Genomic DNA, 13,757 nt, shown 5'->3' with positions numbered 1-13,757 from the left:
TAGAGGCGTCCCTGTAACCACAAAACCACATCACCCAGAGCCAGAGGCAGACGTCTCTGAAACGCTTCCGGGGATGGCGACTCCATCGCCGCCCTGGGCAGCCTGTTCCAAGGCCTCACCAGCCGAACACTGAAAACTCTTCTGGTATCTAATGACAATCTCCCGCGTCTCAGCTTAAGGCCACTTCCTCTGGTCCCCTCACAGGCCCCCACCTCACTACAACCCCTAACCCCGGCTTGTCAGGCCTGCGTGGCCTCCCCTGCTCAGCACCAGGGTAAAGGGAAAAAAACCTTTACTGCTTGGCTGAAGTTAGTTGTTTCGGCCACTTTTAGTGATCAAAATACAAGGAGCCGAGTCCTCAGCAGCTTTACTCGAGCATCTCTTGAATCCCAGACAGCAGCTGACAGGATAGGAGGTCTCAGTCCCCTGGAACTCCCTAACAGCACAGGATGAAGTTATACGGAGTATTTTATTCCCTCCCCATTTACTTTTCACTGTCTGGTTCCTGGCTGAACAATAACCTTCTGTGGACTCTCTTCCAAGAGCATAAAGGAGGGGTTTAAATAGTCCACCATTAATAAATATTTAGGGGTCCCTAAATAGAAGGATTATGTGAACAGCAAGGTATGGATTCTACTTGGCACAGCTCCGGAGGGACTGGCCATGACAGGCTTTGTGTGATTGTGGTTGGGAAGAAAACAAGAGGCAAGGCAGAAAGGTCTGTGAAAACAGAAGCTGTCAATGATTGTGCCACAGCTGAATTGTACCAGTAAGAGGTTTCTTGTGCACCTGAGAGATTTGTCCAGAAACCAGGATCATGTAGCTGCGGGGAACCCAAGGAATGTCAACATCCCTCATTCAGAAAGGGATACAGCCAGGCAGATTGCACAGAAAAATAATCATAGAGCGCACCAGTGGGTTTTTTCTTAATGATGAAAAAAGCCATGCCAGTGGTGGGTGTGCCACATTTGCTTCTAGCAAAATCAGGGAGAAACGGTCTGAAAGTGTGAAAAACAGAGCAACATAGAAAAAATGATCATAAAAAGGATGAAGTTCAAAGATTTTTAAAAGGAAGCAGAAGACCAAAGCAGTGACTGCAGACAAGAATGCAAACTTCAGGAATTTCTTTCAAATCTCTTAGAAAATTAATGTGAGGGAAAACAGTTTCAAGGATTCAGCAGTTCCTTAATATAATTATTTCTTTAAGGGAACACAATGCAGAGGAGAGATGGGAAATAAATTCTTCAATGGCCTCAAATACAAGAAAGCAGCCTACAGAAACTAGGTCAGTTTTTAAGGATGTGTATCTAAAGCAGATCATGAAGACAAGGGGGCACTGAAATATTACTGAACAAAACTTGTAAAGACCAAAGAGTTTAATGTTTCTTTTTGTTCAATCTGGCATGATCAAGGTAAATAGTGTAACAAATGGAGTATAGCCTCTAGCTGGAAGAAGGAAAGACTGGTTTACAGGTTACTTTAATTAGTTTTGGTAAATATTTTCAACTTGGATGAAAAAATATCCTTAAGAGATTAGAGAATGACAGAAGCAATCTCCAGTTAATTACTGGTGATTCATATAGGAACCTGTAACAAATGAATGGGTTTCCAGGAGTCACTTTTCCTGAATTTGAATAAGAGTAAGGGGAGGACAGAATACAAGCTATGTAATTAAGCTGTCAATAATGACTTGATAAATCATCTAAAATAAGCACTCAAAAGAAACTGAGTAGCTAGGCAGGAATTCACAGTTAAGAACAGGGTTTCACACAATCATCTTTCCTTTAAGAAAAAGGAAACAGACCATGTGGAGAAGTGGGTGAAGGTGGCTGAAGTTCCAGATGCCTTCTGGCATTAATAAGGCTTCTGACACTTCCCCATGCAAACTAGGGAAACTTAATTAGATGAAACTTTAATGTGGTGGATGCAAGTTTGTTGGAAACAGCTATCAGTTCTTCAAACAGCAATGCTGTGTTGAGCATATAAAATCTTGGGTAGTGAGAGAATAAAGTTCAATAGGGAGAGCTACCATTCTGGGAACAAGCAGGTAGGACATCTCTTATACTGGGTAACAAGATGAATGCAAGTTGACTCCTCCTGATACTGAAAAACAGCGTATTACAACAGGATGTATGAAGAGGACTTTAATCCATGTGATTTATCAACCCATTCTTCCAGTCTGATTGGCACAGAGAGGCCCTGACTGGGATGCTGTGTCCAGCCTCAGACACTTCAAGACCGATTCAGTCCTAAAGAAGAAAGCAAAGAGCCAGAATGATGAGAGGTGCAAAAAAGAAAGGCTGACTGAACAGTCTGGGGTTGTCTTAGTTACGAAAAAAAGACTGAGAAGGGAGATACAAGAACTGTTTTCTTTGCTTATAGTGAAAAGGCCTAAGCAGTATTTAACTCAACTTCAGCAAAATTTAGTTGGATGTTATAAATAACTTTCTCATGCTAAGTATAATTTATCACTGGAAGAGATTAGTTGTAGCAGCCATCACTGGAGGCCCTTATAAACCACTCAAACATGTATTAAAAATAATGCTATATGGTTGAGCCTATTGAGGACTAAAGAGAAGAAACCAATGACCTCTCAAAAATTAGTTTAGTCTTAACCTATGCATAGAAGGCTGTGTAGAATTTAGCTCATAGTTTATGAGCATCCAGCATTTCTCCAGGTGTGTCCCTAATGGAAAGTGTTTACTCAGATCAAGCTGTAAATGGAGAATGACTCAGTAAAATCAAAGTTGTGCACAGATAATCCAAGGTCACTTTCATTCCAAATCCATATATGGACTAAGTGTAGTTTGACTATTAAAGTGAATACAAATTTATTTCCTAGACATGACTTGTAGTAACCACATATTCAAAATCCACACTTATTTGCTGTTCAAAGCAAATAATTGAATGGAGATGACTTGGAGAAGTCTATTTAAATAAAGTTATCAAGATACAAACATTGCATAATGTCAGTGCAAAATAAAAGGTTAATCTACTACAGGGGAATGGTGACTTTTCATTAAAAATGTGTCCTTTCCTCATGCTTCTTTTCATTGAGTATGCAAGCAGCTGTGCACCATGACACAAAGAAATAGTTTGAGGATACATGCTGTTTGCTTATGACTCAATAGCAGCTATACAGAAACTAGGACACACTCTTGATATCCTAGTCCAGACCACAGTTCTGTACACAGTACAACTGCAGTTGTGTTTGACTCTTCTGCTACCAAAAGAAACCTTTTCTCAGTTTTAGAGGGCACACAAATGACTAGAAATTGCAAACAATCTCTTCCTGTACAGTTTCCCCCAATTCTCTCTAAAGTGAACGCTAGGTAACCTTTGAAAACCTGGTGTAAGAGTGGAAAACACTGCTGAAGCGGGGAAAGGACTCAGCAATATCTGAGCTTTGCCCTTTTGGAGCAGCAGTCATTTGCATGTACAAGATAGTTGATAAGTATCATCTGGAAAGTGCAGTCTCCCTTACGCTCCCTGGCAGACTTCCTGGAGATTTCATGATACACTGACTTCTCTCATCTAAGGGCAGTGCTGAATATACAAGATGCACATTCATCCTTTCTCCAGTCTTCATCAGATAAGCATTAAAGGGCACCTTGCATATTACTGACACTCTAAAACCTACAGCAAAGTAAAGAAAAACACATAAATCAAGGTAAGACAGTTGAGAAACTCAGATCTTCATCAAACATCATAAAGCTTCATTTTCATTATTAAATATATAGTTCAAATATAATCAAATGCTTCTAACTTTATTTCTCTCAGTTACACAGTTTAACACTTAGCATAAACTGCTCATCTGACTGTTTTGTTTTAGGAATACACACACGTATCGGAAAATAGTCATATGCCCAGGGTAGCATTGCTAGTAAAACTTCCTATGGCCACCTAGTGGCCTACATGGAATTGACCTATGAAAAATATTTAGGATTACATGAAGATCCTCTCATCTAAAAATAAAACAAAAAGTACAAGTTCATAGCTTTTGCATATATTTAAGATATAAATACTAATTTGTTTGCACAGTACATCCTTTAACACAATTTGAGAAATAAAATGGGGGAGGGTGCACATTTTATGTCAGGAAAACCAATAACAGAAAGCAAAATTAAAATGGCCCTTAAGGAAAGAAAATAAATTGAGGGAGCAAAATGTGAATTGAATTAATGATCTGAATGCATGAGTAAGTAAATAAACAATCTGCACAGTGGTTGCAAGTGTTATTAAATCTGGTTGTGAGAAAAAATGGAAAAGGGTACCATTAAAGAGAAAAAACAGCTAAATGCTTGCATAGTATGAAATGTTATGGAAATTCACCTGTTGTCCCCATTTTCAATAACTTAAATGAATATCACTTAAAACAGCACACAGATTAAAGACATCTGTATATATTTCAGATTTCAATATTAATGCCAAAAATACATAGTATGATTTTACATAGGATTTATGCTACATTAGAACACTAAAGACAAACATCACTTGAGTATTAAATGAAACATTAAATATTAAATAACTGAAAAATAAAATAAAAAGTGTAAACACTAAACTAACTTGGGAATTTGCTATTGCAACACATCCAATGAAGTGGTTTTAAACAGTACAAAAAGATTAGATTTAAGTATGTTTCCAGTCTACTTGGAATACACAAAGCTCATTCCAGAAACCTTTTAAAAACTGGTCCAGGATCACACAGAACCTTCTTTCTCTTGAGCGCTATTTTTATTCCTTTACAGACTTAACTTTATACTGTTGTCTCTACCAATCTTTGCTTGCAAGGAGTACTCAACAGCAAAATGAATACTTTTGTTTGCCATTGTTTGCTAGCATCTTGGTGAAAACTGAGGATTTGTTGGAGATTCAGTGTAAGATTTGAGTTCATATGCAGCGCCGCTATCAACTTCCATGGATTTCCGAGAGAATAGGAGCCTTACATCTCTGTGGAGGTAGATCTTTCCAGATTTAGAACTCTGGAACCTGAAAAGATACAAATACCTGTGTTATCTAAAACAAAAGATAAATCTTTAAAAATTATTAAATAAAATGCACTTCTAAAACATTACAGCCAAAACACATTTGAACAAACAAAATTAGTCAGTTAAAATGAAAGGAGAAAGAAGATCCTAACACTTTCATTCTGCTTTGTTTCTTTTGACATTTAAAGGTTCTGTTCGTAATCAATGCAGTGCACAGCTTTGAAAGTGGCATGGAATATTTGAAGTTCACACTGCCATTATGTACATCGAAGATTAAAGTCCTCAGTAATCTGGAATGGCAAAAAATGCTCTTCAGTGAGCACTGAAAATGTCCAAAGGGTGGCCTAAGCACACACAAAAGGGAATTTCCAACAATATACATATCAAATACGCATTTAGTTCCAGCAATCATGTAGACAGATTGCACTGCTCTCCTTGTGAATGTAGCACCAGGAGGTTCACTACTGCTTTATACCACACTCCAAACATAGAAAGAACTTGTCTTGAGAAGCAGTAGATACCTGGATCTCTGCAGGCAGGCAGAGAATTTTTTTTGAACAGACTGGGGAGCATTTCAAAGAGACTGCAGCTCACGGGCCCAATCACCAAAGCAAACACTGGTCAGTTCCTGGGCCCGTTCATCTTTTATGCTGCAGCTAAACAGCCTAATTCAGGTCCTCCAAACCTGCAGGAATGTGCCAGTTCCACTTTCTCTGGGCTTTAACAACTGTATATAGAGAGGCAAGATCTGCATTTCAGAGAACTGTATTCTATAGTTCTCATGTGGCAGAACTCCTTAATTTCCTTCTCTCCACCAGGAAAGGCACAAGAGCCTAAGGAGCATTTCTGATGGCAACTGAACTGAACATCACTACCACTATGCCACAGTGAGGGAGAAATGCTTTTGCTGCTGCAATAGAAACAGAAAACCATTGCTGTTGTCACAACAGGATGATGCCACTGCAAATGCTGAGAGAGCAGTGCATGCTGTACTGGCATGTATTACAATTTGCACAGATTTTTAATAGGCTTTTACTTATTGACCCCATTGAAGCAAAAGCAGTATCTCTAGAAAAACCTATGCATAATTTGACTGAAATTGTGAGAGGTAGGAGAAGGACAAGTGCAGAAGATCCATCAAGGCTTCATCATCTGAGGAAGGCAAGTTGTGGAAATGGATTCTGTGGCACTGTTCTGTTCAGATGAGTGATGCAGAATAGCTTGTACTCATCCCCACAGCCAGACAAAGGAAAACTCTGTTCTCCTAGATACAGCTGTCAAGGACATTAAATGCAGCAGGGTCCAGCAGAATGTTCCTACTGGCTCCCACAGAGATCCCATCCATCACTATTTATTTGCTCGGTGCTGTCAGTGTGAAAGCCCTTTACCTGATAGGCAAAAGGGAGAAGACACTATCTTAAGAGAAGACTGTGGAAGAGAGCACAAGGAAGATTGAAAGAGACAAGGGACAGAGCAAACACCACAAACAGTTAACTCAGAATGTAGCTCGTAACACATTCTAAAAGGAAAAATTTTAACTGAAATGTCTATTGTAGCTAAGTATGATTGAAATTAATTCCTATAGATCTTGTTATCAAAGCACCATAATAAAATAGAACTCAACTTCCATTTTACACATGGATCTTTCAAAAGAATTATTAGCACAGTCTATTTTTAAACTTCTCAAGCTTGCTCTTTTCTATGAGTGATAATCCTGCAAGGCTCCCTTTGCTCAGTAAATAATGGTTCCCTGCAACATGACTTTTCTGAGCATGACATTTCAAAAAGATGGAAGAAGGATAAGTGGGAGACAGCAGCAAAGTTCAAGGGATTCTTCTTATCTCTGCATCCATTACCTATTTTTTTTCTTTTAGACAGGTCTACCCTAGTAATTGGGATTTAGAAGTGTTGCTTTTCATACACACAAATACATTGGAATAATCAAGACAAGAATTCCCTACACCCTTGCAGGGTGGTGATGGAGTGGCCAGCACAGGACTGACTGCAGAGCTGTGGCAGCTCCACATTGGAATAATCAAGACAAGAATCCCCTACACCCTTGCAGGGTGGTGATGGAGTGGCCAGCACAGGACTGACTGCAGAGCTGTGGCAGCTCCAGTAGTTTTGTGTAAAGAAATTTAAAAAACCCAACACAACCAAGGTCTCTGACAGACGGTGTCCCAGGAACAGTAACAACAGACAAATACAGGAATGCTTAAACACACAAATATCAGATGCTAGAAAGTCTGGCAGAGGAACTTTACTGAACAAATGACAAATACAAGCACAAAGTCCCTACATGTATTTTACAGGCCATCAAAATTTACAAAGAACAGAGTAATTCACAGAAGCAGGATAGTCTTGAAAACATATGTAGCAAAACGTGTTTTATAAGTGAAAAAGACTGTACAACACAATCTATAAAATCGGTAAGTAAAATCATTGGGACAAGGATAAAAATTTCTAGATAAGAAAAAATGCTGAGAGACCATAAAGATCAAAAGCAGCTAGTAAATCAGTAATAGCAGGTATCTTCAGCTTCCACCAATAAAGGTGTATGTCATACTAGGAAAGTATTTTCCAAAAAGTTTCTCAACACCTTGAGGAATCACTACTTTTAACAACCAGTTTCAAGCTTTCCCTCCACCAAGCCCTCAGCAACAACCCCTGTTCTAGCTGTTAAGCAACAACTACGCTCCATGCCATTCCTGGCAATGTGTCAGTAACTAAGGCTGTTGACCAAGCTTTAAAAACTTGAAAAACGCTGAGCTGTGGGCAGGTTAGCTGTTTAATTGCTTTTCACAAGGGTGCCAGAACATGACCTAGAAACCCACAGATGGTCGTCATCCTCGCAACACTGGGCAGAAACGAGGCACAAGCAGAGCTGAGCTCTTATGCTCAAGTCGATTTAATTACAAGACAGAAAGTCATTGCTTCACTTGCAACAAAAAAATTATCCCCAAAGCATATTCAGAAAACAACTTAAACTGCAGGTGCAACTCTTGGGGGTTTTTAATAATGAATAAAGCTCTGCTGTCTGTGCAAGCTGTATTTGGGATCTCAATCCTGTAGCTGTGGGTACAAGTACAGTCTAATGGCATATTGAACAGTCCCGCAAACATACAGAACTGCATGCAGAAGCTGCACACACAATAAACCTGACACTTTAAAGACTGTTGTAGAAAATCTGGCCGCCAATGTTAAGCTCCAGACCTATGCAAGCATTTTTGCTGAATTACCACTTGAAAAGGAGCTTTCATAATGCGAGTGCTGACAAGTGTGATTAAGGCCTCGCAAGCAGATGCGACCACAATGCAGCTCACTGGTGGTGACTTCATTTGTTTTTTGAACAAAATTTCAATACGTAAGCTTAAGATGCTTGTGCTCAATAACTACAGCAACTAAAACTGAAAGGCTGTTCTAAGTCAACTTGAGTAACAAACAAAAATAAATCTGAATAGTTAAAACTTTCTAGGTCTGTATAACTTTTCAGTAAAGCAGACTTTAAGAAACTTTGGTGCTTTTAAAAATGAAGTTTTAAAACCGACTTACATGTGAATTAATATACTATGAAGATTTTTTTAAGCCCTCCTAATTAAAATCCATCTTTAGTAAAGAAGGCTGCTAAATGGACAACTGAGTCTTTTGTAAAATCGTAAGTGCTCAGTATAATAAACCACAAGACAGATCAACATAAGCTACTTCAATATTTCAAGGAGTTCTGCCATTCTTACATTATGAGAAGGGACCCAAAGCTTGGGTTCATCACTGAAGAAAAAACTTGTGGCATACTCTGTAGTTATTCACTTTCCAAAGAAAGAAGCTAAGCATCGTAATTATGATTTTGGTTTTTCCGATCAGAAATGGATGCATTTCCAATTACTCATCATAAACCCATGAACTCATCCCTACCAGAGGTCTGAAAGCTAAATTGTACAGATATTTCAAAATGAGAAGCATCAGAACTGCAACATTTCTGTCTCTCAGCAGGTATTAGAAATAGGAAGCTCTTAAAAAAGACTTGTAGCTGTAACAGATGAAAGAGCCAAAAGCAGATTTGCCTTCAAATAGAATTCTTGGGTCTGTCGACAAGAAATTTACAAACTACATTAAAGTAGAAACTGAAAGGGGATGACACAAGACCACTACTTTTCATGCAGGTATGCTAGACCCAGCTGGCCACAGATTTTTACCCACCACTGCAGCTGAGGCCTGTCCCCAGTTCCTCTGCACAGTCAGATCAACATTACAACTGAATAGAGCCTTCTATTGGGGCTACACACTTTTTCAGAATTTGCCCCAAAAGAAAAATGCTGGAACATGGTTAGGTTAGACACTGCAAGTTAGTGTGGCCTGAAAGGATGAATTTCAATTCAGGCTAAATTTCAGAATGAAAACACTGTTCAACAGCCTTATGACACTATTATCACACTCCAGTAAACCAACACGCTTTTTTCGACTGTCAACTTTCATTTAATGGGAGAGTCTGGCTTAGAATCACTGTTCTAGACAAGGCTGTGTTTCAAAAGTCTGTTGGATAGAAATCAATGCCACTAAATAGGAAAAATAATATGTACCAGAAATGATTGTACAACAATAGAGAAGTGTAAGGTGTTTGATTTTGTTCTGCTTGCTCACTTCAGAATGTCAGCTGCTGGTGGGTTTCCAAGTGCTGCGGTGAAAGCACTGGCTCTATGTGTACAGGCATTTCTTCCTACAAAAACACAGGCAAAGAAGTCTGCAAACTGCAGGAGGACAGAGTATATCCATCATTCCCCTTTGTTTCCAGCTGCAGTCTCCAGAACACCCCAAGAGCAGCAGCACAGTGTCTGGTTTCAGGCAGTGCTTTGTAAATCATTTAAGGAAGATTCAGTGAATATTTTATAAAGTGAAAGACATTATCACCAGTATCGCATCATGAAACAGGTATTTACATTTTTGCCACTAAACACTGTATTTTTAGGAGTAGCTCAGACCGTTACAAGCTGTTCTGGTGAAGAGGCACATGAGAAGCACACCGGGCACCTTCTCTTCCTTGATCCTTAGTTTTGGCTTTTGCCCATATAACATCCACTTTCACTGTTTCCTGTAACCTCAAAAAAAGTGCATAGATTCAGCTGGAACAGTATCTCTCTCACTAAGAAAAGATTTAAGCTTTGCGATGGTATACGAAATACTTCAGTGCCAAGAGAGAGCTTTATGTTGTATTTTAACTTTGTTTCTCCCAAGGAGAATCCAAATTATTTATTAGCTCTTCCTCCTCTACTGTCTAGCTTCAAGATCAAGTTAACAGTCCTTTTTTTTTATTTTTTCTTTTCATGCGTTCTTATTTCTGTATACAGAAAGGCTGGCTGGGAAAGAAATTATGAGTTAAATTTTGGCAGATACTTTTTTGTGGTTTTGGCTTGGGTTTGTTGGGGGTTTTTTGTTTTATTTTGGTTTTTTAACTTCAAGGAGCTTACCTCAGATGTATGAGGTAGCGTAGTAGCCTTTCTTCAGTCTGGTGACTGTTTTCTTTATTGACAGTTCGCTTGATTTCTCGTCTCACAGGAACAGAAAATGTTCTTTGCCGTAGGAATGTTTGATGATTAGCTGGCATTTCTCTCAAGTCATAGATCACCACAAACATCTTCACCACAGTTTTGTTAGGGTTAAATAAGGTCTGAAAAGACAAACAGTTCAATACAATACTCTTTAGAGATGACAAATTTGAAAAAAAAAACCAACAAACCTAACCCAAACTCGATCCATCAGAATAGTCCTCTATGCACGTTTCTGTGCCATAGAGAAACGTTTATGTAAAAACAGTGGGAAGCTTTTCTGGTTTTCAACACTTCAACTACCAGCAGTTCCCATTTTTAAATATAATGCTAGACACAATCTAATCTGAATGAAACACTAGTATAGGACTACTCTTACTTTGCTAATCAGCATCCCCGTTTTTGTTTATTTTTCCAGTCAGCTTTTTGTCTACACTGTTTTCCAGACACAATACACTCGCAGGAAGCACAGTGGTGGGCTCCGCTTTTAAACCTGAAATTACGAATGTGTTATCTTGGACTGGGTTCTTAAAAGAAGGAGTCAGTTCACTGGTTCTTAGCAATGACTGTGATTTACTTCGTGGTTTTATTACACAAGTAAAGGTGGTGTTAAAATATTACAAAAGGTAGATACCATTCATTATTCAATCTTAATCACTTTAGAAGAAATTCAGAATTTAGACTGTGGCCTAATTACTTCCCCATCACTTTTTCAAAGCCACAGTGTCCCCAAGTATTCTGATTCTCCTGTAACTGATTTTAAGACTCCTCAGAGCACAGAAGCGTTCAAAGATTGGGAATCTTCTTTGTCCCATGCACAGACTTCTACTCTGAATTACTACAGTATACCTACAGAGATGCACATTTCCACTGCTAGCTTCATGCTCATCTCCAATAACCTCATCTCTGCATGACTTTCTTGATATTAGTGGTTTCAAGGCACCCTTATCTGCTGAGTACGTACCACTTGTATTGTTCCTGAAGGCGGTACCCGATAACCCCTTTTACCAAGGGACTCTAAAGTAATTACACCCTACAAAAACAAAACACATATTTAGGTCACAGAGATAAACAAATCAAAATGTTCTAATCATGTAATTGCATTGATTTGAAACATAATCAGTAATTTACAAAAACTAAAAATAGAAGGCAATGCATTTAAGATGCAGGTAAAAAATCAGCAGTAGGGGCCTTACAGATAGTTTGGCAGACCATTAAAAGCTGTGCAATAAGAGGTACGTTCTCCTCTTGAAACAAGATTCAAGTTTCCACATCTTCTCCACATCAGGGAGCTAGGACAAAACAGAGCTTTCTTTCAAAGCAGCTGGGAGGTTAAAATGAAACATTTGTCTCCTCCTTTCCATTTCTATATCATCTACAGTTGCACCAATAATACTCCAAATCTCACAGAACTCACTTTTGCTTTTCAAAGGCAGCAGATGCACTTAATCTTCCACTCTAATCCAAACTTTGGGAAGGATGACATCTGCTTTGGTACCAGCTGTGATCTGCAGAGCACCCCTGAGTGCCCCACAGGACGCTGCCGAGGCCACGCTCAGGGCACTGCCACACCTCTGGTCACCCTGCAGGGCACCACTGCTGCACCCCACTGCACTGGACTCAAAAAACCCAAACCAAACAACCAAAAAAAGACCCCAAAGCAGAGAAACTAGCTATACAAACAGAAACAATGTTTCTGATGATGGAGGCACTACACAAATGCTGTATTAATCCTGGGAGACTCAGCCATAATAGCATATTTAGAGCATGTGGAAAAGCCTGAAACAATGAAACCCAGCTAGGAAAATAAGCAATGCTACTTTAACCGTTTGAGGAGCATGAGAATCCCTTCACCTCCTAGAAAATTAAGTGAAATAATCTAGAAAGATGAAAGCAAAAGAAGAGATACTTTTTGCAGCAGTTAAGACATATACAAGTTTAAACTCAAAGCCATTACTTAAACTCTAAGCAGTTTCCTTTTCTGAATACTTTCCAAAACAGAAGGTCAGAAATATGGTAACTGCTATGAATTTAAAATCTAAATGTTGGGATACTCAGATGTTCATTGCTTGACTTACATGTTTAAACAACCTCTTTACCGTATATTAGACAGACGTACACATACAAAAACCTCTAAAAATTGGAGCTGCCACCTATGTAAAATTGAGGTTCTTTAACAGGCATTCAGAATAAATCCAGCCTCTGATTCACTGCCAGCATATAAGACACCATTTGCTTTTTACAGAGGAGCAGTTTTAGACGTGCAACACCCGTGCTGTCACTGTAGAAAGGTGGAACAGAATTAGCACCCAGAGACGGAGAACACAAACACTGTGTGGCTGCAAACATCAGCAAAGCATGCAGCCTGTGAGAGTGCCGTGTGCCACGACAGCCCCAACAATATCTGCTTTAAAAGAAAGGGCTGAATAACTTCCAAGTCTAAGGTCTCCATCAGCAATTGCCCCTTGGCGTGCACCTAAGCCACTCTGCAGAGTGGTTAGTTGCCCAGAGCAGCTGCTTGTTGGGACAACAAAACGTATCCTGTTAAGTCCAGCTATTGCCTCACTGCTATTTTAAGGTAGATGGATAAAAAGAGATGTTGGGGGTTGATCACTGCAGTGTGGGGGGAGACAAATACATTCAATATCCCAAGATGAGAACAGCTGAATGGTGGGGCAGAGAAGTGGAAGGAAAAGCACTAGTTAGGGAAAGGAAGGGGGAGAGGACAACTCTGTCATAGGCAGTTGAAAATAAGCCAGATGCCTGCAAATCTTCACCTTCTGAACCCTCTACTCACCAAGCTCTTGCTCTTCGCCTCCATGTACCAGAATTTATTTAAAATAAATCCAACCACACACTTACCATGTAAGGAGAGGGCGCATTGTCATCTGAAACGCTGTAGAACGACACTTCAACTGGCAGAGTCATGTGCGTGGGACAAAAGACTCCACTGGCTCCCACCTCTGCTGTGAAACCCTCCACAACACCGAGCGGGTCCAAGCGGAAATTCAGGACAGATTCCTGGAAAACAAGGCACATACAGCTCAGCTTGGGAACACCTCAAATAAAACAGAGTATAACTAATCAGGAAACAAGCCTATATAAAACTTTGTGTCTTTCATAAGGTGACCTGCCAAAAATCAAAAATCACTAAGGCAAAAATGATGAACGTTCAGTAAGATGACAGTGGTTTAAGAGAAAGCGTCCAAATCCTGTCTTCATCCTGCTC

The 13,757-nt window shown here is 39.5% G+C and overlaps 2 protein-coding genes across 3 annotated transcripts in view; both read right to left on the bottom strand.

Moving 5' to 3' along the window:
* Nucleotides 1-10,073, bottom strand: part of ARPP19 (cAMP regulated phosphoprotein 19) — a 21,596-nt gene extending 11,523 nt beyond the window's left edge. Inside the window, exon 1 of the mRNA XM_017742583.1 lies at nt 10,014-10,073. Coding sequence (XP_017598072.1) covers nt 10,014-10,058 — 45 coding nt within the window. The 5' untranslated portion in view covers nt 10,059-10,073. The remainder of the gene's footprint in view (nt 1-10,013) is intronic.
* Nucleotides 3,696-13,757, bottom strand: part of FAM214A (family with sequence similarity 214 member A) — a 47,409-nt gene continuing 37,347 nt past the window's right edge. Inside the window, exons 10-13 of one of the 2 annotated variants that reach the window (XM_017742580.1) lie at nt 13,391-13,549; nt 11,493-11,561; nt 10,451-10,650; nt 3,696-4,989 (exon numbers count right to left, since the gene is read on the bottom strand). In XM_017742580.1, coding sequence (XP_017598069.1) covers nt 4,836-4,989; nt 10,451-10,650; nt 11,493-11,561; nt 13,391-13,549 — 582 coding nt within the window. In that variant the 3' untranslated portion in view covers nt 3,696-4,835. The remainder of the gene's footprint in view (nt 4,990-10,450; nt 10,651-11,492; nt 11,562-13,390; nt 13,550-13,757) is intronic. The other variant, XM_017742582.1, reaches the window with a different exon arrangement.

Source organism: Corvus brachyrhynchos, unplaced genomic scaffold, assembly GCF_000691975.1.
Source record: "Corvus brachyrhynchos isolate BGI_N302 unplaced genomic scaffold, ASM69197v1 scaffold97, whole genome shotgun sequence".
Classification (NCBI taxonomy): Eukaryota; Metazoa; Chordata; class Aves; order Passeriformes; family Corvidae; genus Corvus; species Corvus brachyrhynchos.
This window is presented reverse-complemented; position numbering and strand designations above follow the sequence as displayed.